Below are 25,245 nucleotides of genomic sequence, written 5' to 3' on the forward strand. Positions count from 1 at the left end.
TCGACTCTGCCCTCGCAGCCGCGGGAGCACCATATGGTGATGTCATCGGCGTAAATGGTGTGCTGGACGTTCTCGACGCGCGCCAACCTCTCGGAAAGACCAATCATACAGATGTTAAACAATGTTGGGGAGATGACGGCACCCTGAGGAGTGCCCCGCCCTCCGAGGGGCACATCTTCGGAGCGCAAGTGTCCAATGCGAAGCTTGGCCTTTCTGTCAGTTAGAAAAGAGCCGACGTAGTTGTGGAATCTGGAACCGAGACCCAGGTCTGAAATGGTCTTGACGATGAAGGTGTGGAGCACGCTGTCGAAAGCCTTCTCGAGGTCCAGACCTAGCAGAGCCTTGACGTCTCTGGAATGGCCATCCACAATCTGATGCTTGATTAGTTTCATGACATCCTGCGTTGAGAGTCCGGCGCGGAAGCCGATCATGTTGTACGTGTAAACCTTGTTGTCTTCGAGGTACCCGTTAAGCCTGTTGAGGACGACGCGCTCCATGAACTTGGCAACGCAGGAGGTCAGAGAAATCGGCCTCAAGTTTTCGATGTTCGGGGCCTTGCCGGGCTTGGGAACGAGCACCGTGCAAGCCGTCTTCCTATCTGCAGGTACAATGCCGCTCTTCCAGGACTCATTTATCTTGTCGGTTAGAAAGACAATCGACGTGTCGTCGAGGTTTCTCAACATTCTGTTGGTGACTCCGTCCGGACCCGGCGCAGACTTGCGGTTGAGCGCGAAGATGGCCTGTCTGACCTCGGCAATGGAGAAGTCTTCATCTAGCTCGGGGCGTGGAGGGCCTCGGTAGTCCGGTAGTTGGGTCGACGGATCTCCGTCGCGACGGGAAGGCAGGTACTTCCGTATAGTTTTGCGACTAGACCTGGTGGCTTCGTGAAGGGCCCGGGCTAACGTATGCCTTTGATTTGACTTCGAGCCGCTTTCATCGAGAAGGTGCTTCAGCATACCCCAGGATTTGCCGTTGCGCATCTGTCCGTCGATGTATTCGCAGAGCTCGTTCCACTGCAGCTGGCATAGCGTCTTGCAGTGGTCTTCGATGACCTTGTTGAGCTCCGAAAGCTTCTTTCGGAGTCTGCGATTGAGCCTTTGACCATTTCATCGGCGGAGCATGGCGGTTTTGGCCTCGATCAGGTGGGCGAGCCTGCTGTCCATCCGCTCGACGTCGAGATCTGTTTCCACTTTCTTGGTGGCTCGGAAGCGTTGTTCCGGATGCCTTCACGCCATTCTTCGATAGTGACGGGTGCCCTGGCTCGCCCGGGTTCGTCACGAAACTTGCGAAAATGGTTCCAATTGATGAACGTGAATTCCCTGGCCCTACTCCGAGACACCTTGAAGTAGGTCTCGAGAATGTAGTGGTCGCTGCTGAACTCCATGGCGGTGTTCTCCCAACCCACGTCCTCGACGTTCCTCATGAAGCCGAGGTCGGGTGTCGAGTCCCGGGTGATGGAGTTGCCAATGTGCGTAGGAAAATTCTTGTCAGTGACCAGAGTGAGGTCCATCTCGTTGGCGTCTTGCCACAGGTTGCGCCCCTTGGTAGTGTCATAGACGTAGCCCCAGATGCCATATGGTGCGTTGAAGTCGCCGACGACGAAGAAGGGCCGAGGGCCGACCAAGTTGGTCGCCTTCTTGAGAATGGTCTTGAACTGCTGGCGCGAGTCTCTGGGGTTGCTGTATACATTGAAGACGAACGCGCTGTTTCTGCGCTGATTCCGCTGCGGAACGTCGAGCAGGATCTCCACCATGACATATTCGATTCTACCCCTCGCCAGCTTGAGCTCGTGGGTGATATAAGTTAGCCGTTTATCGATCAAGGTGCAAATCCCTCGCCCCCGGGCCGGCCCGACACGGCCCTGTATCCCTGGAGCGAGGCGGCGGAGATTAATGTTTCCTGGAGAGCAATGACCTGAGGTTTCGCAAAGACCTGAAAAACTGCTGCAGAGGGGCTTTTTTGTTAGAATACCTTCTGCAGTTCCATTGCAAAATGCGAAAACTCTCTTTGAATCTATCCATTATGGCTGACCTGGCGGACTACCACCTAACGAGGCAGTTAGGCCTGCGCACAGAATGGGTCCTCCTGTCGCCGCGCTGGTGGGATAATGAAGTGTAGGTTCATTTAGTATGGCGGGAACGGTTAGCGGTTGTACGACGGAGGCGGATGAAGCCATTCGCGCCTCAATGGCGTCGATGCGATCTGCGAGAGCTCCGAGGCCCCTGTTGGGGTCCCCGAGCGCAACCTGAATTTGGGGAACGTTATCACTGAGGCAAGCGACGCTAGTGGTGACCTGTTTGAGGGCGTCTGCCAGCCCAATGAAACTGCTTAATCTCGCTGACTTCTGCAGACAACGCTCCCGATTCAGATGTTTGTTTGAGTACTGCCCTGCGTTTGGAGGACGTCGCAGTACCGTCTACCGGAGCTGAGATTGGTGTCTCGGTGGCCGTGACTATCGCAGTTGAGCTGGTAGGTGAGGTCGAACCATCGGTATATATATGTATGTGGTCATGATATGTCTGGTGCAGTAATAGGAGCGTAAGTTGCTTCAGTGCTGGCAATGGATGATTGGACTTTTTTGTAATTCCAGGAATAGCAAAACTCACTTGAGGCTGTCGCAGGCACCACAGGGGAAGTGAAGCCTTCGCCGCTGGTGTTAAAGATGACGGTATGCACTCTTGATGGGCGCTAATAACACTTGAAAAGGTCGTTTGAGGACTTTTGGGTGGCAGGGAGGCCAAATAATGATGGGGGATCCTTGACTGATGGCGAATGTGTGCTCGGAGAGAGTCGACAGCTACATGTGTCGGGATCATACGGTCTCCCGCGAATGCAATTGTTGCTGCGGTTGAAGTGCACCGAGGCAGCTCGAAACACCTGCGTAGGGCTTGACCTTGTAGGCTCTCCAAAGTGCGAAAGTTCGTCTTGCATGCATTTGACAACACCGGTACAGTGTAACGTAGCAGTCTGAGAAACAGTACCCTGTACAGCTGCATCATAGAATGCACTGGTGTACTGCAGTTTTTCCCGCAGAGAAATTTGAAGACCTGGGCAATGGCAACTAACTTCATATAGACGCGGTGAGGGCTCCAGGAGAGGTTGTGGCCAATGATGACACCCAGAAAGCAATGCGTCTTAACATAGGATACAGCTTGACCATAGATTGAAGCAGGATACAATGACATTTGTTTGCGCGTAAAGCCAACCAATGCACACTTTCAGTAGACACACTAAGGCCTTGTGCTCGGAGATACGACGCCGTCATGGTTGCTGCCTGCAGAAGCCTGGCTCGTACCTGAGGGCGAGTCACCGCAGAGGCCCAAATGCAAATGCCGTCGGCGTATACTGAGACATGAACTGTCTGCGGTAGGTACTGTGCTAGTCCTACCAGGACAAGGTTGAACAAAATAGGGCTCAACACTCCACCCTGCGGCACACCACTGCAGATGTGATGTTCTGAAGTTGGGCCGTCTTCCGTTTGTAAGAAAAAGCACCTCTCAGTCAAATAGTTCCGAATCCATTGATACATCCGGCCCCAACTCCAACAGCCTTAAGTGAGTTCAGTATGGCTTCATGGGCGGCGTTGTTGTATGTGCCTTTTTATCTAGAAAAAGTGCTACTGATAGGCGCTTGAGGCTTTTTTCATTTTGGACCCAGGTTACGATGTCAATGACGTTGTCGATGGACGAGCGACCTCGAAGAAACCCTGTCATGCCGTCCGGATTGCTCTAGGCACCATTCCAAGCGAGCAAGAATAATTATTTCCATCAATTTGCCGACACACCTCGAAAGCGCAATCGGACCATATGATAAGAGCTCAAGCGGAGACTTTCCAGGTTTTAGAATGGGGATCAAGCGGCTCGATTTCCATTGTTTAGGAACGGCGCCGTCCTGCCAAGACTCATTGTGGTAGTTGAGCAGCTCATCACGTGCGTCATGTCCAAGGTGACATAGAGCAGCATACGTGATGCCATCAGGTCCTAATGACGAAGAACGTCTGCAGGTCACCAATGCATCATCGAGCTCTTGGAGTGAGAATAGAGCGGTCATTTCTGGTACACGTACCTCAGAGATGTCATTCAGTGTGGCGTCAGTAATGATGGCCACGGACCTAGCAACCCGTGCACAGAACTCTTCACCCACTTGAAGTTCCGATCGGAGTTGGTAGAGGGCCAGAGTAGCAAAGGCCTTCCTTTGATTCGGAGATGAGCGGAGACACCTAACCGTTATCCATATGTGCGAGAGCAATTTTCGCGGATCAAGCGACTGACGGAAAGTTTTCCATCGCTCGTCTTGCAATTTATCCATACGGCGCTGGACTTTCTTTTGTATGTGCCTGTCGGCGTGTTGGACGCAGCCTCTCCAGTTCCATGCCCAAGTCTGTTCGCCTTGCTTAGCTTGTAAGCGAGGAGATGGATGTTTTCAGTGCCTCTGAGATTGCATCTTCGATAGTGTGGGAAAGGCCTTTCTGACAGGCGTTATCCACATCCTTCTTAAACTTTGACCAGTCAATTGTACGCAAGACAGCAGAGGAGCGTTGCTCAACTCCTCTAATCTTTATGTATGTTGGAATATGGTCGCTTCCAAGTGTTTCTATGCCCGTAAACCAATGGATGCTCGAGTCAAAGCGCCGTGACACCAAATTTAAGTCCAAGCAGTTACTATAGGTCGTGCCTCGCAGGGCTGCCGTCATACACACACCATAAATCATGGTCGGCAGCAAAGGAGGCAAAGCTCCTGCCTTTGGAGTCCATTTTAGCGCTTCCCCATAGCTGGTGATGCGCGTTGAAGTCAGTTGCGATAATCCAGGGGTCAGTTTTCATTAGTAATATTTTCTTAAGTCGTTCGCCGTCAAAGTGACCCGCTGGGGATATGTGGGCTCCAATAGGTGCAAATGACACATCCTTCTTTTGGACATTCAGGCAGACATTTGGTTGTCGTCATGAGGCTCTCCCGCGTTAGCAACATTTATAAAGTCCGTACGGGTGTAGATGATTACTTTCATGCTCGCACCGCATGTGGACGAGACGAAAGATTCGTAAGCGGACAGTCTGAGTGGAGTTGATGTATTTGGTTCGCAAATGACCAGTATGGGGAAGGGACTTGGAAATATGAATTGGCAAAAGTCTGCTATACGGGTCCATAGACCCCTGGCATTCCACTGAAAGATCGACGCACCTTTAACTTCAGTGCAGAAGGGGACTATAGGTGGAGCCATGATGCTTGAACGATGCTAGCAAGGGTTGCATTGTGGGCTTGTTGGTAATGCATGTCGGGAAGCTTTCTGCCTTGATCGCTTTGAAACTGCCTAAATGAACGGCTACGAGAGCACCGAACGCTGGTATATTCATTAGCGGGGGGCGGCCATTTGGCCATGCACTGAAAGCGATGCGGGTGCGTGCCTGCGTTTGACACCACTTGTGTGCTTGGTAGGGGAAGCACAGTCCCGGAGGAGACAACGCAGAAGTGTACAGGCACCGAAAAGGCGTGTTTTCGATAAATTTTCAGGTAAGTTGTGGGCGTTCTATTTTTTACTTGTTTTCAAGGAATATCTCGTTGATTGACGCCCGCGAACTTCTGCGCGTTAGTGACATGTCGACGTAGCTAAAATATTATTGCACGATGAGTAGGTGTGCGTACCGTGTATTTCACAAGTTTAATTGAACGATATAATACGTTTTTCTGGGTAAGTTGATCCAGACAACAAGAAACACTGCAGACGAGTCTGTCCCGTGTATTAATTTCCTGTCGTGCAATCGTGTCATTTTAACGTGTAAACTGTTTATAGCTCAAGTAATGCATGCCATCATCATGAGAAGGAAATTTACAGAATAAAATTGGGTTGGAGTGCATACGGCAGACACTGACAAATCCTGACTGGGACTGAAAACTAGGTGAGGTGATGAAGTTAGGAAATTTGTAGGCATAACTTGGAGTGAGCTAGCGCAAGACAGGGGTAATTGGAAATCGCAGGGAGAGGCGTTCGTCCCGGGGGGGGGGGAGGCAGTGGACATAAACATAGGCTGATGATGATGAATGTATGTCACTACCGTTTTCTTCATTCCGTGTTGAAGTTTTATTGTGTGCAGAAGTACGCAGTATTTCTAAAATCACATTTTTTTCTGTTCCAGGCTGTGACAGGACCCGAGCTTCAGTTCTTTGACATTGTTGCAGGTTGGCCTGGTTCTGTTAACGACAGCCGAATTTTTGAAAACAGTCGTGTGATGACATCATACGAGGAGGGGAACTGTGTCTGGCATGCTTCTGGGAGACCAGGGATACGCTTGCCTGTCGTACCTCATGCCGCCCCTGAAATACCCCCAGACAGCTGCAGAAAAAAGGCAGGATGCATATTTAAATTCATCAGCTCTATTGATTCTGTGCAGTTTGGCGGTGTACATGTACCTTATGGTGAGTGTCATAGATAACATGCACCACTTGAAATAAAGGATATAAATTAAAGAAAGTGCTTTGTGCACGAAACAGTGCAGCTGGAAAGTGTACCCTTTGTTACATGCTGCTCAAAAGCTGCCATGCACTTTATGTAGTGCCATAACACACTACTTAACATCCAGTTTTGATAGGAATGTATGTCGGATGTGTGTATACAAAAAATTCGAATTAAGCTCATCTGTGACCTGACAGGCTGACTGATTTGTTTGGACTAATTCTGCTGTAACTTTGTGTACTTCTGTGCAGATACAACAAGAGCCAAATTAAAACGAGGAACTCTGTAGAGAGAGCATTTGGAGTTTGGAAGAGGTGGTTTGGCTGCCTGAAGACAAAGCTGCAGACAAAAAAAGAGAGGACATGTGCAATAATAACAGCATGTGCATCACTTCATAACGTGGTGTCTCAATTGGGTGATTTCTGGTTGAATGGAAATGAAGAGGATGCAAGTGAACCAGGGCTTGCACCAGCTGACACTCCTCGTGGCAACCAGCTGCGAAGGCGGCTCATTGAGAGACGCTTTTCTAGCACTGCAGCTCACCAGAACAGGGACATAGATTGAGAAAACGACAGACCGTTATTACTTCATGGCACCACTGGTGTGTTATTACAGGATATCTAAACATTCATCGTCTTATGTGTATACCTTGTTTCCTATCTGTAAATACAAAGTACGGCACTCAGATGTTAAAATACCAGTTACCTGCGCTGCTTAACAATTCAGAGTTTCAAATATAACACAATGCCACACCTAATTGTCTTCTTTGCTTTACTGTGACGCTCTAATTATCGGTGCTTTTTGCTTTCGCAATCGAGTGTGTAATCTCATGCAGTATTCATGTACTCATGTGACCCTGTCGTGTGTTCAAGCGTATTTCTTTCTTATTTTATTATTTGTTTCTACACAATGATTTGTGTTATGCTTCTTTTACTAGTATTTATGACAATAGCAGCTGATTTAGGGCCGTAAACGCACACACACCTGACTTCTCTACACTGTTCGGTTCATTTATGTAGGCGTGCTGTATTCGTTATGCGCCTTGTCTGCCAATATTCGGGGGTGCAGACCTCGTCAAGCCTGATGAATGGCTTTTTGTCTGTACCAACCAAGTGTCCTTAAAACTGAAATAAATTGATTGATTGATTGATTGAGTAATGGCTGCAATGGAACACTACGCTAAAAACTGTTACAACTTGTTTATTGAGAGTTACTCTTTGCCTCATCGCCAGCCAGTTGCTTGGCAAGAACTTCTGCTCTCATTGAGGAGACCTTCAATTTAGCCCTCAGAAGACGCAACTGCATCCTCTGCAAAGAACTTCTTTTCTTCTCCTCGTCAGCATATTGCAGTCTTTTCCATCCATGTTCCTCTTCCATCATACTCATTCTGGCTTTGTGCTCTGTGGCTCTTTGGCATCTTTCATCCTGCAACGCTTGCAGCCGGGATTCCAGTTAAGTGGATAGCGTCTGCTGCAATAATGCACGCCGGCTAACCGCTGTTTCTTGAGATGCTGACTGGGTTGTAGTGCATTGAGTCTGCTGAGAGGCTTGCTGTCTGCATTGCGCAGACTCAGATGAGGTCTCAGTAGGGTCTGCTGGTAACGGGGATGTTGCATTCGCATAATCCACGTACAAATATTCAGTGCTGCTTAGTTCCAGGGTACGATCTGCAAAAATAAAAATGCATTTTTAGAAAACACAAATACAATTATCTAGTCTGCTGCTATCTAGTGTTCTGTTATACTATAACATAAAAATTGTCTGAATACCAGTGCTCGCTGTTTGTGCTTTATTTGGCCATCTCATGTGCTTACAGTTGAAGATAAATATGTACTCATAGAAACTAAGCGGTAGGCCACGGAGATTGTGGTAGTGGCTTATTTCATGGTCCTTATACGTAAGAAAATAGCGGACCCTGCACATTTCCTCTTGCACTTGGCTCTCATTGTGGTTTCGTATAGTACTCATGCATTCAAGAGCCCAGAAAAACTGACATGCACAAGGCTACACAATAAGGAAACACGGATATGTATGGGTTAGGAGTACTATTATGGCACTGTGGCTTATTTGTTACATAAAAATTACATGTTTATACTGCCACATCTATCTACATGTAGATATGGTACGCACTGTTTTAGGCAGTGCCTAAGAAAGATGAAATTTCAGTAAGTGTTGAGTGATGTCGCTGTTCGCATGCATAACATTGCTTGGTATTTGTTTCACAGCTTAAGAAAACATGCACATACTGGGCAGACAAATACCCAGGAATAAGAACTTCTGCATATTTATGCGTGTATTATTTTCTGCATTCTGAAGGTGTTACCAAGATATGGGTTACCAATTATATATGTATATAGCTCAGCTCAGCTTAGCTGGTATGTACAATAATTCTAACATCACAACGAATTAGCAGTGCCATGCAAACAAACATGACACAGTGCATCTCCCCTCACTCTGCTTACATTATTTTTTTTTGTTTACTCCACACCGTGAAGAGAACAGATCCCACAAACTGTTGGAATCGGTGAAAGCGAGGCTTTACCGTTTGCGTGAAATAATTGGTCGCTGCATAATTAGAACAGCATTGAATGCACGCTTCGGCGGCATTCTGTGCAGGTGCGTTGTAGCTGTCTCGACACACCGCATACATCGGTGAGCTATGCACAACGACTTATCAAACCTAGCAATGTCACAGAAACACACTGTAATAGTACGTATAGCGGCCGGTCGTCACTGACCATCGTCACTGTCCTCCGGGTTGCTCTGCGTCATTCCGGCGATGATGTCAGCCACGCTATCGGCAGGTTGCGTTGATGGTGGTCGGTCGCCATCATACGCGTTCTTGACGCGTTCCGAAAGATGCGGAACTGCAGCCTCGATCTGCGACAGCCGCTCGTCCACAGGTTTCGGTGGCGGCCCACCTCCTGCGATAGCAGTGGCTCGAACACAAGAGCAAACGCTAGAGTAGCACAATCTCACCTGTAGCCATGGCATCCCTTATTTGCTTGTCCATTCTTTCTTCCACCGCTGCTTTAGGTTGTCCCATAGCTTTCTTAGTTGTGCGACAGTGCGCGGCCGCATATTTTCTGCGCTGTTGAATTCGGCAGTCAATGCATCCCATGCTTTCATCTTTCTCGACAGTGACACGGTGTCAGATTTTTTTTTTTCGATTGAGAACTTGTACTTACGCACAAGCTCTGTTACTAGATCTTTTTCTTCGTCGCTGTAAAACAGCTTCCCCGGCATATTTTTACGTACGCGGCTATCACAATCTGTCAAAACGAGGCGTTGGTCAGAAGAAGTCAGAAGCGTGGTGGCGTGGTCAGAAGCGGTCAGAAGATTGTCGCCAATGTTGCTAGACCAACATTTTTGCCTGCCGAAAAAGCAGAAAGTTAAATAAAACAGAAGAACATGTGCACCTGCCTAGCAAAATAGCAGTGCGCACGTCAACATTTATTGATGCGCATAACAAAATATTACATATATTCTTTATTCTGGCTTGAAAGTGAATGTTTATTTAATATTTCAAATCTACCCTCGAACCAAGACTCGTGAAGTACTCCTCACTGAGGAGGCCCTTTCGAAAGGAACGTTGAAGGAAGCTTTTAGAATACGCTGGAGCCCTGAAAAAGCTCCTTGAGGTAAGCAGGCATGAAGGGCTCCTCACGTAAGATAAGGAAATGGTCTGAGGTGAGGAACGTTCAGAATACGGGCCTTAGCCGGCCAATTAAAAAAAAGTATGGGGTTTTACGTGCCAAAACCACTTTCTAATTATGAGGCATGCCGCAGTGGAGGACTCCGGAAATTTTGACCACCTGGGGTTCTTTAACGTGCCGCTAAATCTAAGCACACGGGTGTTTTCGCATTTCGCCCCCATCGAAATGTGGCCGCCATGGCCGGGGTTCAATCCCGCGACCTCGTGCTCAGCAGCCCAACACCATAGCAACTGAGCCACCACGGCGGGTTTGGTAAATTTGCAGGCCCATGCCTTCCTATCTATCGCGCATGAAAAGTCGTATCCAGCCAGTTTAGTGCTCGGCTGCTGCTGCGTGCGGGTGCCCCATCTTGCTGATTCCACGTAAGTGGAAGACGTGACAGCCGGACTTCGCTGCGAAACTCATCCACCCCTCCTTCAAGGATTTTATCCACGTAACGCTCTCTAATCAGTGTGGGATCGAAGAAGATAGGACCCATCATAGCACCGGCGTAAATTCCGCACCACACATTGAACTAGCACTTACACTGGTGCCGAGTGCGCCTAATCCAGTATGAATTGGAGTCCCTCCACCAGTGCGCATATAACAAATTTACCTGGCGTTTCTGCGAAAATTGGCCTCATCTGTGCACATGCTGTTGCTCAAAGTAGTCCGATGACTCATCGGCGTTTGTTAGGACCACTTAGGGAAATCTACACAATTCTGCAGGTTCCTCTATTCCAAGCATTGGTTGTCGTTAAGGTGGTACGGGTGAAAAGCCGTCATTTAGAATCCTCCATACCGATGACATGGACATTGGTACCTGGGCGGCCACGTCTCGTACGCTAGCACGAAAGTTTGAGACCATAAATATTAGAGCATCCGAGCGTAGACTCAAAGATGGAGTCCTCTGCCGTTGTTTCTTGAAGCTATAGGTTTGTCTTCGGTTTTCCTAATTTCTGATGATAGTAGATGCGTTTGGTCTACCGCTACAATTTCATGACTGATAGGCATTCGCGCCCTTCCTCTTGTTACTTTTTGCAGCTCCCAAGGCCAGTATCATGTTTACCTGCTGCTCATTGGAGAAGGATGTGGCGACTGGGACGAAACAGAACGCACCTCTAAACATTTGTATGCCTTTGTACTTACGTTGTCAATTTGCTTTTGTGTTGATAGGTTCCGTGGCAAAAAAAAAGGGAAACATCCGTGCGTTTTATCTACGTTAAGACAACAGCTATCACAGCTTGTTTCCAGCACCAAACGCGACTTAAAAAAATTTAAATATGACGTTTTACGAGCCAAAACCATTTTCTGATTATGAGGCACGCCGTAGTGGAGGACCTCGGGAATTTCGACCACCTGGGGTTCTTTAACGTGCGCCTAAATCTAAGCACACGGGTGTTTTCGCTCTTCGGCCCCATCGAAATGCGGCCGCATTGGCCGGGATTCAATCCCGTGACCTCGTGCTCAGCAGCCCGACACCATAGCCACTGAGCAACCACGGTGGGTTAAATGCGACTTGTTACTTCGGCCGTGGTGCGGCAGATGAAGCACTAGCACGATCACGATAGTTTTCTTTAATAACTTTATTTCGTTGTGGCTAACTCGTAGGGAGCCTGTTCGAGGGCGCTGCTTTTTGATGCGTGTTAGAGTTACTGTATATGCTACCAAAGGTAGCAGAGTTGCGCGTCTGTTTTATTTAGTGTCCCTGTATTGCTCCCGCAGGGAGGAGAGTTGCGCATAGGTCCGCTTTATGTTTCAGCTCTGCAGTGAAACCACTCCTAGTGCGCGCAGGAGGCAAATACCGCGCGGTGTTCTATTTGCTTTTTTGTCTGCTGGTCGCGCGCTATATCAGACAATTGTTCGCAGGCGCTGAGCAAGATGGCACTTTTTAATTCAAGCTAAGCTCGAACGAATGGCGTAGATAGAGGGGTGCCACCCTCCCGAAATTTTCAGTTTGTATGTAAATATATAGACGCATATATACAAACAGACGCACGAACGTACATATAAAGAGTAGGACCTGCCATCAATCCCTCGAAATAAAATCCTGACTACGCCCCTTGCTCGAACAGCTCAAAAGTTCGCGTGCAGACGCGCATTACAATGCAACAAAAACCGGTGCAGTATTGTTCAGAAAGCATATGAAATTTTCTTGTGGAGGCAGGAAGGCAAGGAATGGTTTAAAGGGTGTTTGAAAAAAACTTTACACACGTGTGGTGCGCATTTACGTGAGCACGTTTTGGCTGCCGAAACCAGACGAATAATGATCGCTGCCAAGAGAACTATTGCGCCTGCAGTTAAGTAAGTGACCGTTAACCGTGACCGTCATTCATCGCTAACCGCCGTTCACAGCAGCTGCACGTTTTCGATATATGCGGTGCAGACACGTAGATGTAACTGCATTTCAAATGTTTACACGCGCGCATTTTATGCAGAGCTTACTTTTACGATTCATACCGCAAACTCAACAGCTGCTTAGTAGAAGCAAATCTGCAAGTGGAAACAGATTCAAGATGCACAAGCTTCTAGATCAAATTCATTTCGTACAAGGGAATGGCTGAGCAATGGTTGGTGACAGCAGGGGATGAGTGCTGGTTCTTGGAGCCTTGGGGGCCAGAACTGAAAGCTACTGGAAAGGCAACAAGTTAATAATAGCAACAACACGTTATTTTTATTGCACTAATCACATAAAATGGCAAACTTGCAAAGTAGTTATTCACACATTGCAGACTGTAAATAACAACACTTTTTTTCTTTATCTCTTCATACTACTCAGGTTAATTTACTATAACGCAGCGCTTAATAAACGTGCAAAAAAATTTCACATTCCTCACGTCGACTAAGGCTGATCGAACAAGCAACATATATGGCGGGTGGTAAATGCTGAAGCTATCACAGCTGTCTCATCAGTGAGAACGCCCGATATTTTCGCTTACTACATAACAATGAACACCAGCTCATCATTGGACCTTGCATGAAAAATCATAACGCCGAGAAAAAATTTTTAAAAAGAAAAAAGAACAGCGTAGAGAAATATCAGGCTGCAGAGGGCAAATTGAATCTTCTAGTATTTATTCTTTTGAACACATTGTTCTAGACCCGCATAGTGAGAACAATCGCACAAGCAACGCAGCGAATTGGGCGAGCTGGTAAGTTAATACTCTTGGCGAATATTTGCAGCGCGATACACGCGTGTCGTTCATTCTTTGTCCCGCGTCTGTGTCCCACTGCATGTATACGCCAATAATTGCACAAGAGAATGACCTCTCATGCCAGAAGTACGCCTTTCAGTGTGCACAGGAGTGTTACTCGAGATAAATGCTGCTTTAGTGCAAACAAGCTGAACTCACCTCCGTAAACAAGGCGAACGCACCTCGCATATACTGGTTCCTTTCGCAGCCGGCTGGTCTCGACCGTCCGGCTGCATGGCACCGCGTAAAAAGCTTTGCCACCTTCCCTGTGGTTAGTGCAGTTTGGTGCGCTGCACCCCATCATACTGGAATTCAAGTGCAAAATGATCTGTTTCGTATCACTTCACCAAAGTCATTATCTTAACCCTTTGAGGGTCGTAGCCGTAAATATACGGCGCCGCGAACAGGTCCGAAAATGGTCGACGCCGTATATTTACGGCGCCGTCTGTACGTTTAAAACGCGCGCTAATTTCTTAACTTTTTCTTGCCTGGCGTGTGCGGCCACTACGTAGGAATACATGAAATTTTTTTCTCGCGTCTATCTCTTTCGGTTTTCGTTGTATAGTTCTTTCTTTGCTCCGGAGCGTCTGCTACCGCTAGCGCATTGGCGCCCTCGCGGGCGCGCGGCGGTTAGTTTTGGTTTTGTTCCGCATGCGGCTTCGGCTTCTTTCGCTCGCAAAACTGGTGGCTATTCTGATCACTAAACTGATCACTCAAAGGGTGACCGCCTGTTACTCGCTCGTTTGTTACTCACAGGAGTCCGCATACGAAGGATGCCGCCGTGCATGCGTTTCCTTTTTTGGCACTTTATTCTGAAGTTGCCTCCCACGGCTGCTCAGGGAAGCAGTACCCAGAGGAGGCGCCACGTATGCGCCAACACCACTCGGCAGCAAAAATATCGCAAGGACACAAGGTGCATGTGCGCTGAGTGCAACAAACCGCTCTGTGTGGAGCCATGCTTCAAGGACTACCACACGCTGAAGAAATATTAGTGCAAGAGGAACATTTGAGACTTGCGAAAAATTTTTGTGTGCGCAGTCTTCTTGTGTATTTTTCTCGTGTGGATATTGTATATAAGAATGCGCCATTTTTTAAAATTCTTTGAACATTATTTGCTATTTTTTGTTGTTTTTTCATGAATAAAGAGTACATATATGCCAATGGAAAAAATTTTTCCTCACTTTACGGTCACCCTAGAAAAATTGCGGTAAATTTTTTTCGATATAGGTCCATCTGAAGAATTTAAATGTGCAATAAAAAAAATCGACCAGGGGTGGTCACACATGGCGAAAAAAATCGACCCTCAAAGGGTTAATATCGTCGAGTACAGTAACTGCAACCCGGAGCCGATTGCTGCAACGCACGCTCGACGGTCCCCTGATAGCAATTTCTATGGCACTGACAGGAACGCGTCGGCGCCACGCCCGTGAAGTAGGCTTCGCAGCGATGCAGTTGAACATATGTCGTCATTTTGCACCACGTGATAGCGCTTGGCGAATGGCTGTGCTAGCGGCGCCAGAAATGTTATGCGCAACTATGCTCCCTACGGGACAATATGCTGGAACACTAGTTTTATCACACCGCCAGCGCCTCTATTGGCAGAACGTCATCACGTGGTAGTCAAGCAACCGTGCATTGCGGAGAAGCAGATGTTCGGGCCAGTTTTTGCATTTCCCGACGCCGCCGCTGTAGCAAACTGGACTGGCACAAGTTATCGCCAGTTAAATTCAAAGCGAATCCGGCCGATCTTGGCCTTCGCTGTTCATGTGCGGGCTAGCTGCGGAGCACAACGCGACGTGCATAGCGCATCTCACAGTTGTTTCATTGCAGTGTCATCACAGCAGGAGGCAAGGGGAATAAATGTATTCGTTTACCCTATGGTAACGGGCTAACTGTGTTTTGCATTATTACCGATAATGTAGCTATGTCAATCGTGTGAGAGAAAAAAATTTCGCTACACTTCCACAGAAGGTTACCTTTGGAACCGCTACAGTGAAATGGCACACAATGGAATGGCACTTGCAGGTGTGGCTGATATCCAGTGCCTGATGTTAGATGGAAACGTTTCTACAGAAAATCTAATGGGGCACCAGAGTCGAAATACTAATGGCTGGTCATTGATTCACCAGGAATATTTCAGACTGCCTACACTTTGAGAGCTATGGCACATGAGCAGGTATGGGCCTTACTATATTTAGTACAGTTCCCTCTGTAAAAGAGCGCCACATAAAGCTTACTATATCAAACTATTTGCACGCACATGCACTAGGGTTTTGTTTCTCTGAAATTCGCAATGTGTTTTTATTGGAAAAAATAAGTAGTTGCGGCACAATGCTTTTTGTTACTGTTTACATGCTACGAGAGCACTGCACTGCCCTTAGCAGCGTATTTATCTCTGTTGAAACAAAACCTGAGTGCCAAGCAATATTCAAGCGAATAAAAAATATTAAAGCACCTCATTGTTTATCTCAGTTACTAATGTTGGTCCAGTTTTTATTGCACTATGTTATTTTGAACCCTATACTACCTTGTTAAGTAGCTTTTTCACACGAAATTTTTGTAGGATTTTCGGAGTCTATAAAATAACATCAACATATTCCCTAAGACTATGCGGTGGGATCTAATTGTAGTCGTTGAGCCTCATGATTGCTGCATCTGATTGGCGTATGTAGAATACACAATCTATTCTAGATACGCCAGTGCCCACACGTTAGAAGGTCAAAAGTTCCGAGAAGGTGCACAGTTGAATGCAACTCCAAAAAACAACTGATAATATTCGCAGTGCATTTACGCCGCGTGCACCGCCTTTTTCTTGACGATCTTATCCATTCAGCTGTTTCGATGCGCTTTGCTTACGATTAGGTGGAAAAGCGGTCCACAAGCGATGCAAAAGCGCCCAACGTCGATCCACGATACGATGAGCATGTCGCCTACAAAAACGGAGTGCGGCTTCGCCGCATAAATTTGGTTGCTTCCTAGGCAAGATGGCGGACCTACGCCCAACTCTGCTACCTGCAGTAGCATCTAGAGGAAATCTAATGCGGGTGGGAGGTCAGTGACGTGGTATTACCCATATTTTGCAGGGTTTATTTGTCGGTCGGGAAAAGTTAGTACGCAATTAGTACGTGATATAAAATACCACAGTTAGAGGTTCCTTGGCTCTGCCTACAAATGCCACATTGACACTATAATGATTAGGATAGCACGTCTCGAGTGAGATAATTAATTGCAATTACCTAAGAATATCAGTAACGAAACAGTACTGGTAGCTACTCCACTGTACTGGAAACAATATGCACTATGTTTTCTTCGAGTAAGGCATTGCTATTTCTTTAAATCTTGGTGCTTGAGAGCCAATTACGACACCCTGTATATATTTATGACCACTGCGTGCAAGTGAAGATGTTTGCTTATTGGAAAGAGAACAATGATAAAACATACCATTAACGTGCATTTCAGACGCCGTTGACGAAAGACTGCACCGAAGGGGGGACTGAAGTCTATAAGTTTTTTTTTCAGGATCAAAAAAGCACGCAAACGATTTCAAGCGAGGTGAATGTAGAGCAGCATATTCATTCTCTAGGCATAGGCTATCCATACCATTACAAATAATTGTTAATTGGCTACCTCCTTCTCTTTTAAATAGAAAATAAACTTTGTCCTGTGTGTATATTTGAATATATTGTGAATGTGCATGGTATTTACAGAGGAAATCTAAAAGAATGATGCAGTGAGAAAATACGAATGAGGGAGCCGCCGCTGGTGATTCTAGTGTGTTTCTCCTCCTATTGTAAATATTTGCACAAATAAAGCGAAATTATAAATTAAAGGTGGTGAACTTTCGCGCCAACAGTGATGCAGTAAGCTATTAGCTGCAACAAAATTTTAAATGAAAGGTCGGGGAAAGTTAAAATTAACGCCAAATGATATGGGTGACAAAACCCTGGCAATGACTGTTTAGGTGTGTGTGGGGTGAGGGGCAGGGATGGGGTAGGCTTCGGCATCGGCGGGGGGGGGGGGTGTTCTGCCCCCTCCCATGAAAAACTCCGCAAGAGGCTCGGGCCCCGGAGCTCCTCGTAGTCGACGCGGATGCTCAGAGGTATTGACGCCTCTCTACGAGCAAGTCGTCACGCTTGCGGATGAGCTTGCAATAGAGCTGCGGCTCGCTCGCGTCACGAAAAGACAGGCCCACAGGTCCAGCACTCCGGCGTTCGATCCAGGGAGAACTTCTACAGGACATCGGTGTGCATCCCGCTACTGGATAATGTGTTGGCAGACGTCAAATCAAGGTTTAAGGAAGATACTTTTGGAGTCTGCGGGCTGTTCGTCTTTATGCCGTCCCAGCTGCACACCATCGCAACAGAAGACGAGGCAGAAGCAGTAACGAGATGAAGGCACACACCGCTAACTGCAAGTGTTATTGAAGCCAAATTGCAGCTACGGCGTGAAAAGTGGAAGCGCGAAGACGAAGGAGGAGCCTACGTCCCCTTGACTGCTCCTGAAGCGCTTCGCGTGTACGAAGGGGACATATTCTCTTCGATCAAGGCATTCCTGCAGATATACTGAGCACTCTTCCTGCCAGCGTTGCCAGCGGTGAAAGATCTTCCTCGACACTCCATCGCTTAAAAACATGGCTGCGATCACGAATGAGTGCAGCCCGCCGGACCGGCCAGGGCTTGCTACATACGTACGGAGGCATCCCTGTGAAAAATTACCAATCGCTTCGCCAACGGAAATTGTGGATGGCTGAGATTGGAATTTGTGGCATAACGCTATAATCGGATACAATTTCAGTCTGCTGTGAAGCCCCACCCACGCCCTCAATATCGGCTGCCACAGTTTCTCCGCGAGGTTGCAAATAGTTCGCAGTTAAAACTTTCCCTGCTGTTACCTAAATAAGGTGGTAACCGCAAAAAATAAAAGTATAGGCGCGTAATTGTATACGTTTTCACTTGAACATTGTAATGGAATGGTGAAAGCCTAATTCTGTAGTGAATGGAAATCAAATGCCTGCTTCGCTGCAACTGTTTGCTGTCAAGTTTCCCTTCAGTCGGCATTGAAGTTTCATAAGTAATGAGGGCTCAGCAGTGAAATGAATTGTACCGCGGACTTTTGAAGAGCATGATGCTCAGACTCCATACACTTTGTCCATGTCTGTTGCACACCTCATCGCTTCCGCCGACGAAAAGACTCTTCAAGAATACCAGATGCTTCGGAGGTATCAAGTACGGCGCCATTTTGATAACGTCGCATGACGACGACTTCGCTTCTGTGACTGGCTAACGGAGTAACACAACGCCGTGCGGTCTGTGTGCCTTGGTTGCCAATTGCTATGTTCTTTTAAGTTGTATCTTACTATAGCATCCTATTCGCCATTTCGAACGGTCGTTTTTATGACCTCCCTCACTCTGCGACTCTGACATTCTAGTTCTGTGGTCATGACTTTTGTTCCAGTGTTGTTTCTACAAAGTCTATAACATGAACTGGCATTTTTATATTCTTATGTGCAATAAATCTGCGTCATCAAAGTATTTTTACATGGACTCACTGAATACAAATTTTGATGAAGGGCATGAATATATCTCTTGGGCGTACGTCAACTATGATTTGCGTTGTCTTTGTGATATTCGTGTAAATCGATATACATATCGCATTGCTGCTGGAGAGTAGGGTAGTGTAGCTATGCTTATAGGGATCTGCAAAAAGTGATGTTCGAGACTGAATTGAACACGAATTGAATAGTGCCAGAAACGAATCGAATCGAATAGTTTTCGACTAATGAGCTGCCCGACAATCACTGCGGCACAGGCTGCTCAGAGCGACCGGCGAGAGCACATTTCTCTAGGCACAATAAAAGTGAAGTTGGAACAAAACATCACATGGTCAGAACAGAACAATAACAGTATACTCTGAGTAAAACAACCTATATTTATTGAGCCTTTGGCCGTGCGTAACGAAGTTATGTAAATCGTGTTTACCGTCCTCTTTCTATTCTGTCAGGCTTTCCTGCTTGATTGCAGCAAATACAGCACTCGTCCAATGAAAGTACACCTTGGTAGCTGAGAGCTATATTCGTCTCGCAGCTCTACTGGCAACTCCAGGCTCCAAAGGACCAAAGATGTCTACCGGGCTCAGCAGGAGCAAGATGTGGCAAGGAGCAAAGATGTGGCAACTGTCCAAAGGAGCAAAGATGGCTACCGCATCCAGGTTCACGGCGGCTTTTTGGCTTGGTGCTTCGTGCGGTTTGGCTTGGTGCTTGCTGCAGCCGCGTTTCTCTATTGTGGCGTCGAATCGAGGTGTTTCGTGCAAGCCCAAAAAGTCCTTGCAGCTGAGAACGTTATTTTGATCGGTCTCAAGGATGAGCGATGAAATTACAGAAATAGTTGCTCTGTGTGTGTGAAGGTGCGGCCTTCCCAGCGAGCCACGTCAGAATTCTTTAGACAAAGAGCCTTTCAGATGAGCCGAAGGTTAAAAAAAAGGAATTGTTTTTGTGCAGCTGGCCCCCGAAAGGTTCAAAAATTTGTTAAGGGCATTGTTCTACCGCTACACGTAGGATACTTGACTGTTTTCGACACTCATAGGCAACTCCGAACTGCTGCTGCTAAGAACGAGGTCGCGGGATCAAACCCCGGCCTCAGCCGCTGCATTTCGATGGCGGGGATATGCAAAAACACCCGTGTACTTAGATTGAGGTAGACGTTAATGAACCCCAGGTGGTAAAAATTTTTAAATTATGGGGTTTTACGTGCCAAAACCACTTTCTGATTATGAGGCACGCCGTAGGGGAAGACTCCGGAAATTTGGACCACTTGGGGTTCTTTAACGTGCACTTACATCTAAGTACACGGGTGTTTTCGCATTCCGCCCCCCCATCTAAATGCGGCCGCCGTGGCCGGGATTCGATGCCGCGACCTCGTGCTCAGCAGCCTAACACCATAGCCACTGAGCAACCACGGCGGGTAGGTAAAAATTTTTATCCACCCCAGGTGGTCAAAACGGGGGCCACCACAGGTGGTCCACCCCAGGTGGTTAACGGTTCTAAATATATTTAAAGATTGGCTACATTTCTTCGTTGTTCGGTCTGTTTGCGTGAACCAGCAAATTCGTGCTTTGGATGTAATCGCTTCGGTAACAAAATCGCAAGTGGGGTCAAACGAGTTGATAGGTCATGACTCTTCTAAGCCGCAGTTTTTCTCGCAGAAGACCGTCGGGACAACGCTGACTACTCTCAAAAAGACCCGGTAAGCCTCGTCATTCTCCGTGAACCTAATTGCCTGTCGGTAAAAAGTTGCTATAGCGGACGTTTGGGCGAGTTGGTAAGCCATTTTAAATAGAACAGCGCGTATTTTTACAGGGACAAGAGGGCCGTGTCTCCCTCTTGCCCCTGTAAAAGTACGCGCTGTTTTGTTTAAAATAAAACTGTCGCTAAAAACACGCGCGCCGAAAGTCGACGCACTTGGGAGTGCTTCGGCTCAAAGTGAAATTTGGACCAGGAATACTCCAAGCTCATGGACGAGTACATCCGGTAGTAGGAATAAGGCAAAAAATTATGCAGATCTTACGAACTGTGGGAATCGATGTACGCAAAGCTTTCTTTGCTGTTTGCTTTGATTGACGATAATTAGCGGTGATGTTGATGGCGAATATTTCATTTCTTCAAGGTTCAGTCCAACGCGAGAGTTCTTAGATGATGTTAAACGTTACCTTGCGTGCACCTCTGCTGTTTGTCTGCGTAGTGCACAAAACACAAAGGCAGAGATGTTTGCTTGAGGCATTGCTGTGCGCCATATTTTGTAACGTCTGAGAGAGTTGAGCATTGTCTTGCCTCGCATGGCACATCGCATCGACCCAAAAGTATCATACTTTAATTGAATTATGGCGTTTTTTATGCCGCCTCCGTCGAAATGCGGCTGCCCCGGTCGGGATCCAATCCGTGACCTCGAGCAATGAGATATCCGCAAAGCTACCGCGGCAGGCACATAAGTGTTGATTTGACGTGTCGGTGCTTCCTCGGGGTCGCCTAGACCGTGCGGTGTGCTTTAATGAATGCGGCTCTTTTTCTGCACGCCCTGCGTAAGTTGTCCGCTTGACATATTTGCATGGTGTTTATTTTTTAGAAATAGCAGGGACGTATCGTACCATTCCTTGAACTTAAGTTTATCCCGTTTTCGCGCAACTTAGGATCAGGGTTTCGTTGGCTTCTCATGTCATCTTTTCTCTCTCCGCCCCTCCCTTCCCCTTATATGGGAACTGCGAGTGATGAGTGGCAACGCTCTTATTCACTCGTTTAGCGACTGCATCTGCTATACCCTATATCTACTTCCTCTTCCCCCTCCTTTCTACCATTCTATCTAGCTAGCCTCTGGACTTGCATGCTGGTAGAAAGGTTACGCTGCAGTTTCTGCAACGCTTTTGCGGGGGGTCCCGGATAATTACAGCTTTCAAGAGGCTAACGTGGCGACGCCCAGGGAGCTCCAGAGGGTATGTGCATATTAGAGTGTTTTAGCAGAACGTTTTTGACGGTCCGCTCCGCTCTCGCGTACCCGCTCACAGTTAGCGGAGCGGCGGACGAAGAATCAGTTTTAGCGGAGCGCCCGGCATGTGCTTGCCTGACGCGCCACCTTGCCGCAGAAGGTAAAACCGCTATGAACATAATATTCAAGTTGTAAGAATTGCCGCAATAAAATAATATATTTGGAATTGCTCAAGTGTCTGAAGGCATTTCAGGCAATACATTGCATTTTCATTTCTTATATATATGTATAATCCTTACATTAACAAAGCCGTTACGCTGCGTTGTAGCCAAGACAAGCCTTTTTGCTCTTTCAGTACCCCTAAAACGTGGTCCGCATAAACAAACGTGCACACATGGCAGGGTTCTGAAACGGGTTCATGGCCACAACCTCCCGAAGTCAATGAAGATCTTCGTGTCTCTTAAAGTGTACTCTAGGTTTGCGCTTTACAAATCCCGATTCAAACGACCTCGTTGACGGGCCAGCAGCACTGGGGGCAGCCATTTTGCTTCGCTAGACCCGCTTGACGCGCTCGCCGCGCTCCGCTGAGAAAGCTTTCGAGCGGAGAGGGGGCTCCCGTCCGCTCGCCCGCTCACTGCTGAACGGGTGGCGCATGCGCACTTGCGCTTCCGCTAGCCCGCTGAGCGGAGCGGACCGTCAAAAACGCTCTGCTAAAACAGCCTATTAATAATAATAATATTTGGGGTTTTACGTGCCAAAACCACTTTCTGATTATGAGGCATGCCGTAGTGGAGGACTCCGGAAATTTTGACCACCTGGGGTTCTTTAACGTGCACCTAAATCTAAGCACACTGGTGTTTTCGCATTTCGCCCCCATCGAAATGCGGCCGCCGTGGCCGGGATTCGATCCCGCGACCTCGTGCTCAGCAGCCCAACACCATAGCCACTGAGCAACCACGGCGGGTTATGTGCATATTCGACACGGTGCAAAGCCCAAGCGAAATTCTCGCGTCGCCTTCTCTGCCACGCTCCTGTCATGCATACACGCGCTCTGAACCACTCCCGACACGGTGTGCCATAGAGCAGCAGCAGCAGCAGTGGGAAATTCTAAGGTAGAGGAAAAGGATGCTTTAAAAAGATTTAGTTACATTATGTACCCGGGCTCCATGTACGGACGCCCACTGTATGTAGGAGCATTGAGACGTCTCAGTTCACATCACGGTACATCAGCCGTCCTGAGCGAAAGGTCTCCGATTTTTATCCCTTCGTATTCCTTAGGCGACTAGACTAGAGACTAGACTGCATGGCGGCTAATCACAAACGCCGAATAAGCCGCAATATCCTGCCAGAATTTCACGCCGTTCCACCGAACTCCGACTTTGATGGTATGAAATATGTAACCGTATTGCAACCTGGGAATCCAAGGTCGGCGCTCTTCTTCGGTAGCCGTCGACTTGGGCTCCTTTCATCCATTAGTTCAGCTTGTAATTTTCTGGTAGAGGGTCTTGACCCGTCAACGGTTGGCGTCAAAGCTGCGTTGACTTTTGGGTAGGGGAGGGATGAATGGGGTGGTTTGCCTCTGATAAGCGTCTAAGAAATGCTCTTATTTGCATGGAGATGTAACAAGAGCTTCAGTATAGGGAGCGACGACAGCGCCGCAGCTACGATCGCTCCTGGGCGCACAATTCCCGATGCGGTGATGCCGTTCTCCTCATAGCGCTAATCCAAGCTTTTGAAGACAACAATTTGAATTTGAAATTGACCCCTTCTAGTCTCCTCGTTCACTGCAGGGGTGGCACCAACATCTTCAGCCAGTTGGTTTGCTCGCTAGCAAGCAGTGCTCATGACGACGTGTGATCGACACTAGAGGACCTTTGGGCTGCCTTAAGGCTCAGTACTCACGTACGGGGCAGAAACCTGGAGGCTTACGAAACGGGGTCTACTTAAATTGAGGACGACATGACGAGCTATGGAAAGAAGAATGATGGGTGTAGTGTTAACGGATGAGAAAAGAGCAGATTGAGTGAGGGAACAAACGCGACTTAATGACATATTAGTTGAAATCAAGAAAAAAAAATCGGCATGGGCAGCAGGACATGTAATGAGGAGGGAATATAACCGATGGTCATTAAGGGTTACGGACTGGATTCCAAGGGAAGGGAAGCGTAGCAGGGGTCGGCAGAAAGTTAGGTGGGCGGATGAGATTAAGTTGTTAGCAGGGACAACATGGCCACAATTAGTACATGACAGCGGTAGTTGGAGAAGTTTGAGAGAGGCCTTTGCTCTGCAGTGGGCGTAACCAGGCTAATGATAATGATGATGAAGGCCTAACTACAGGGAAGAAATCTTCTACGGATTTTCTGCGTCGGTGCGAACCGGCATCACGCGACGGCGACCGGTGGCATTGAGAACAATGCGCCGCCGGTTCACGCTCGCTCGGCGCCGCAAGACTGAGCAGGCCAGACAGCAGTGGGGATGGCGGAAGCGGCGGTAGAAGTAAGAGGGAAACAAACGGTGGCCTCCGAGACGGCGCCATGCGCCATGTTACCAAGCTCAGGTGCCATTTACAGACTCCGCTTGCGGCGTCTTCACAGCAAAATGGTGCTTGCACGAAGCGAAGTGAGGACGCAAAACCTAAGATACAGCCGCGTCGGAAATAGCCTATTTTTCTCATTATTCTAATTCTTACTGCAGTTATCGAGCACCCACGGAGGTAGTTATCGAAGGCAGCAAGCCGGTGTACCCTTCCAGGCCTCATAAGTGCGTACAATCGCCCACAGTAACGGACGGATGGCAGGAAGTGTGTGCTGTGTTTACGAGAGCGTCGGTAGAAATATTTTAAGCCGTCGACGTCGTAGTTTTCTATGCCGTGCTTCGCGTATATGCTTTGCAAACGAGAAGTCCACCACATACACGTGCATTCTGAGCACGACACATGTTCGGGGCGTGGCGCAATGAAAAGTGTCTGAACGGCGCACTCAGCGTACGCGACTTGTACGTGTTCTCTGTGTGTGGTTGGCTCGTTACCGTGGAGCGGTGAACGTCAGTCCTTTACGACATTCAGAAGTGATAACGCGATCAGTAGCGATGAAGTTTGATGCCTTGTTATCGGTTTTACCGTCTGCGATGCGCCGTGGTGGCCGCGATCTTGGAGCTGTATGTTTTCTTTTACGAAGTGTGTGCGCAAGATAGAAATCGTGATATATATATATATATATATATATATATATATATATATATATATATGTGTGTGTGTGATGTGTCGCAACAGCACTAGGCGTAAAAGTGCTCGTTTTATGCGACGTGTGTATGCTCAGAAGTAAACTGCGTACTGCGTAAGTGTTGCCGATCGCGCTAACGGAAAGCTTATCGTTACTTTGTAGATCCTCCCTCGTTCATTCTGTGGTTCGTGTCACCTATTTTGGCACGAGCCT

The 25,245-nt window shown here is 47.6% G+C and overlaps 1 protein-coding gene across 4 annotated transcripts in view; it reads right to left on the reverse strand.

Moving 5' to 3' along the window:
- The window catches only part of LOC139052117 (uncharacterized), a 131,363-nt gene that overhangs the window by 44,317 nt on the left and 61,801 nt on the right, over positions 1 to 25,245 (reverse strand). The window contains exons 2-4 of one of the 4 annotated variants that reach the window (XM_070529213.1): positions 9,428 to 9,539; positions 9,187 to 9,372; positions 7,674 to 8,115 (exon numbers count right to left, since the gene is read on the reverse strand). The exons of the other annotated variants lie outside the window; for them this stretch is intronic. Of the exons in view, the coding sequence (XP_070385314.1) occupies positions 7,901 to 8,115; positions 9,187 to 9,372; positions 9,428 to 9,539 (513 nt within the window). The 3' untranslated portion in view covers positions 7,674 to 7,900. Of the gene's footprint in view, positions 1 to 7,673; positions 8,116 to 9,186; positions 9,373 to 9,427; positions 9,540 to 25,245 lie in introns of those variants that run through there. 4 annotated transcript variants of the gene reach the window in all.

Source organism: Dermacentor albipictus, unplaced genomic scaffold (assembly GCF_038994185.2).
Source record: "Dermacentor albipictus isolate Rhodes 1998 colony unplaced genomic scaffold, USDA_Dalb.pri_finalv2 scaffold_19, whole genome shotgun sequence".
Taxonomy (NCBI): domain Eukaryota; kingdom Metazoa; phylum Arthropoda; class Arachnida; order Ixodida; family Ixodidae; genus Dermacentor; species Dermacentor albipictus.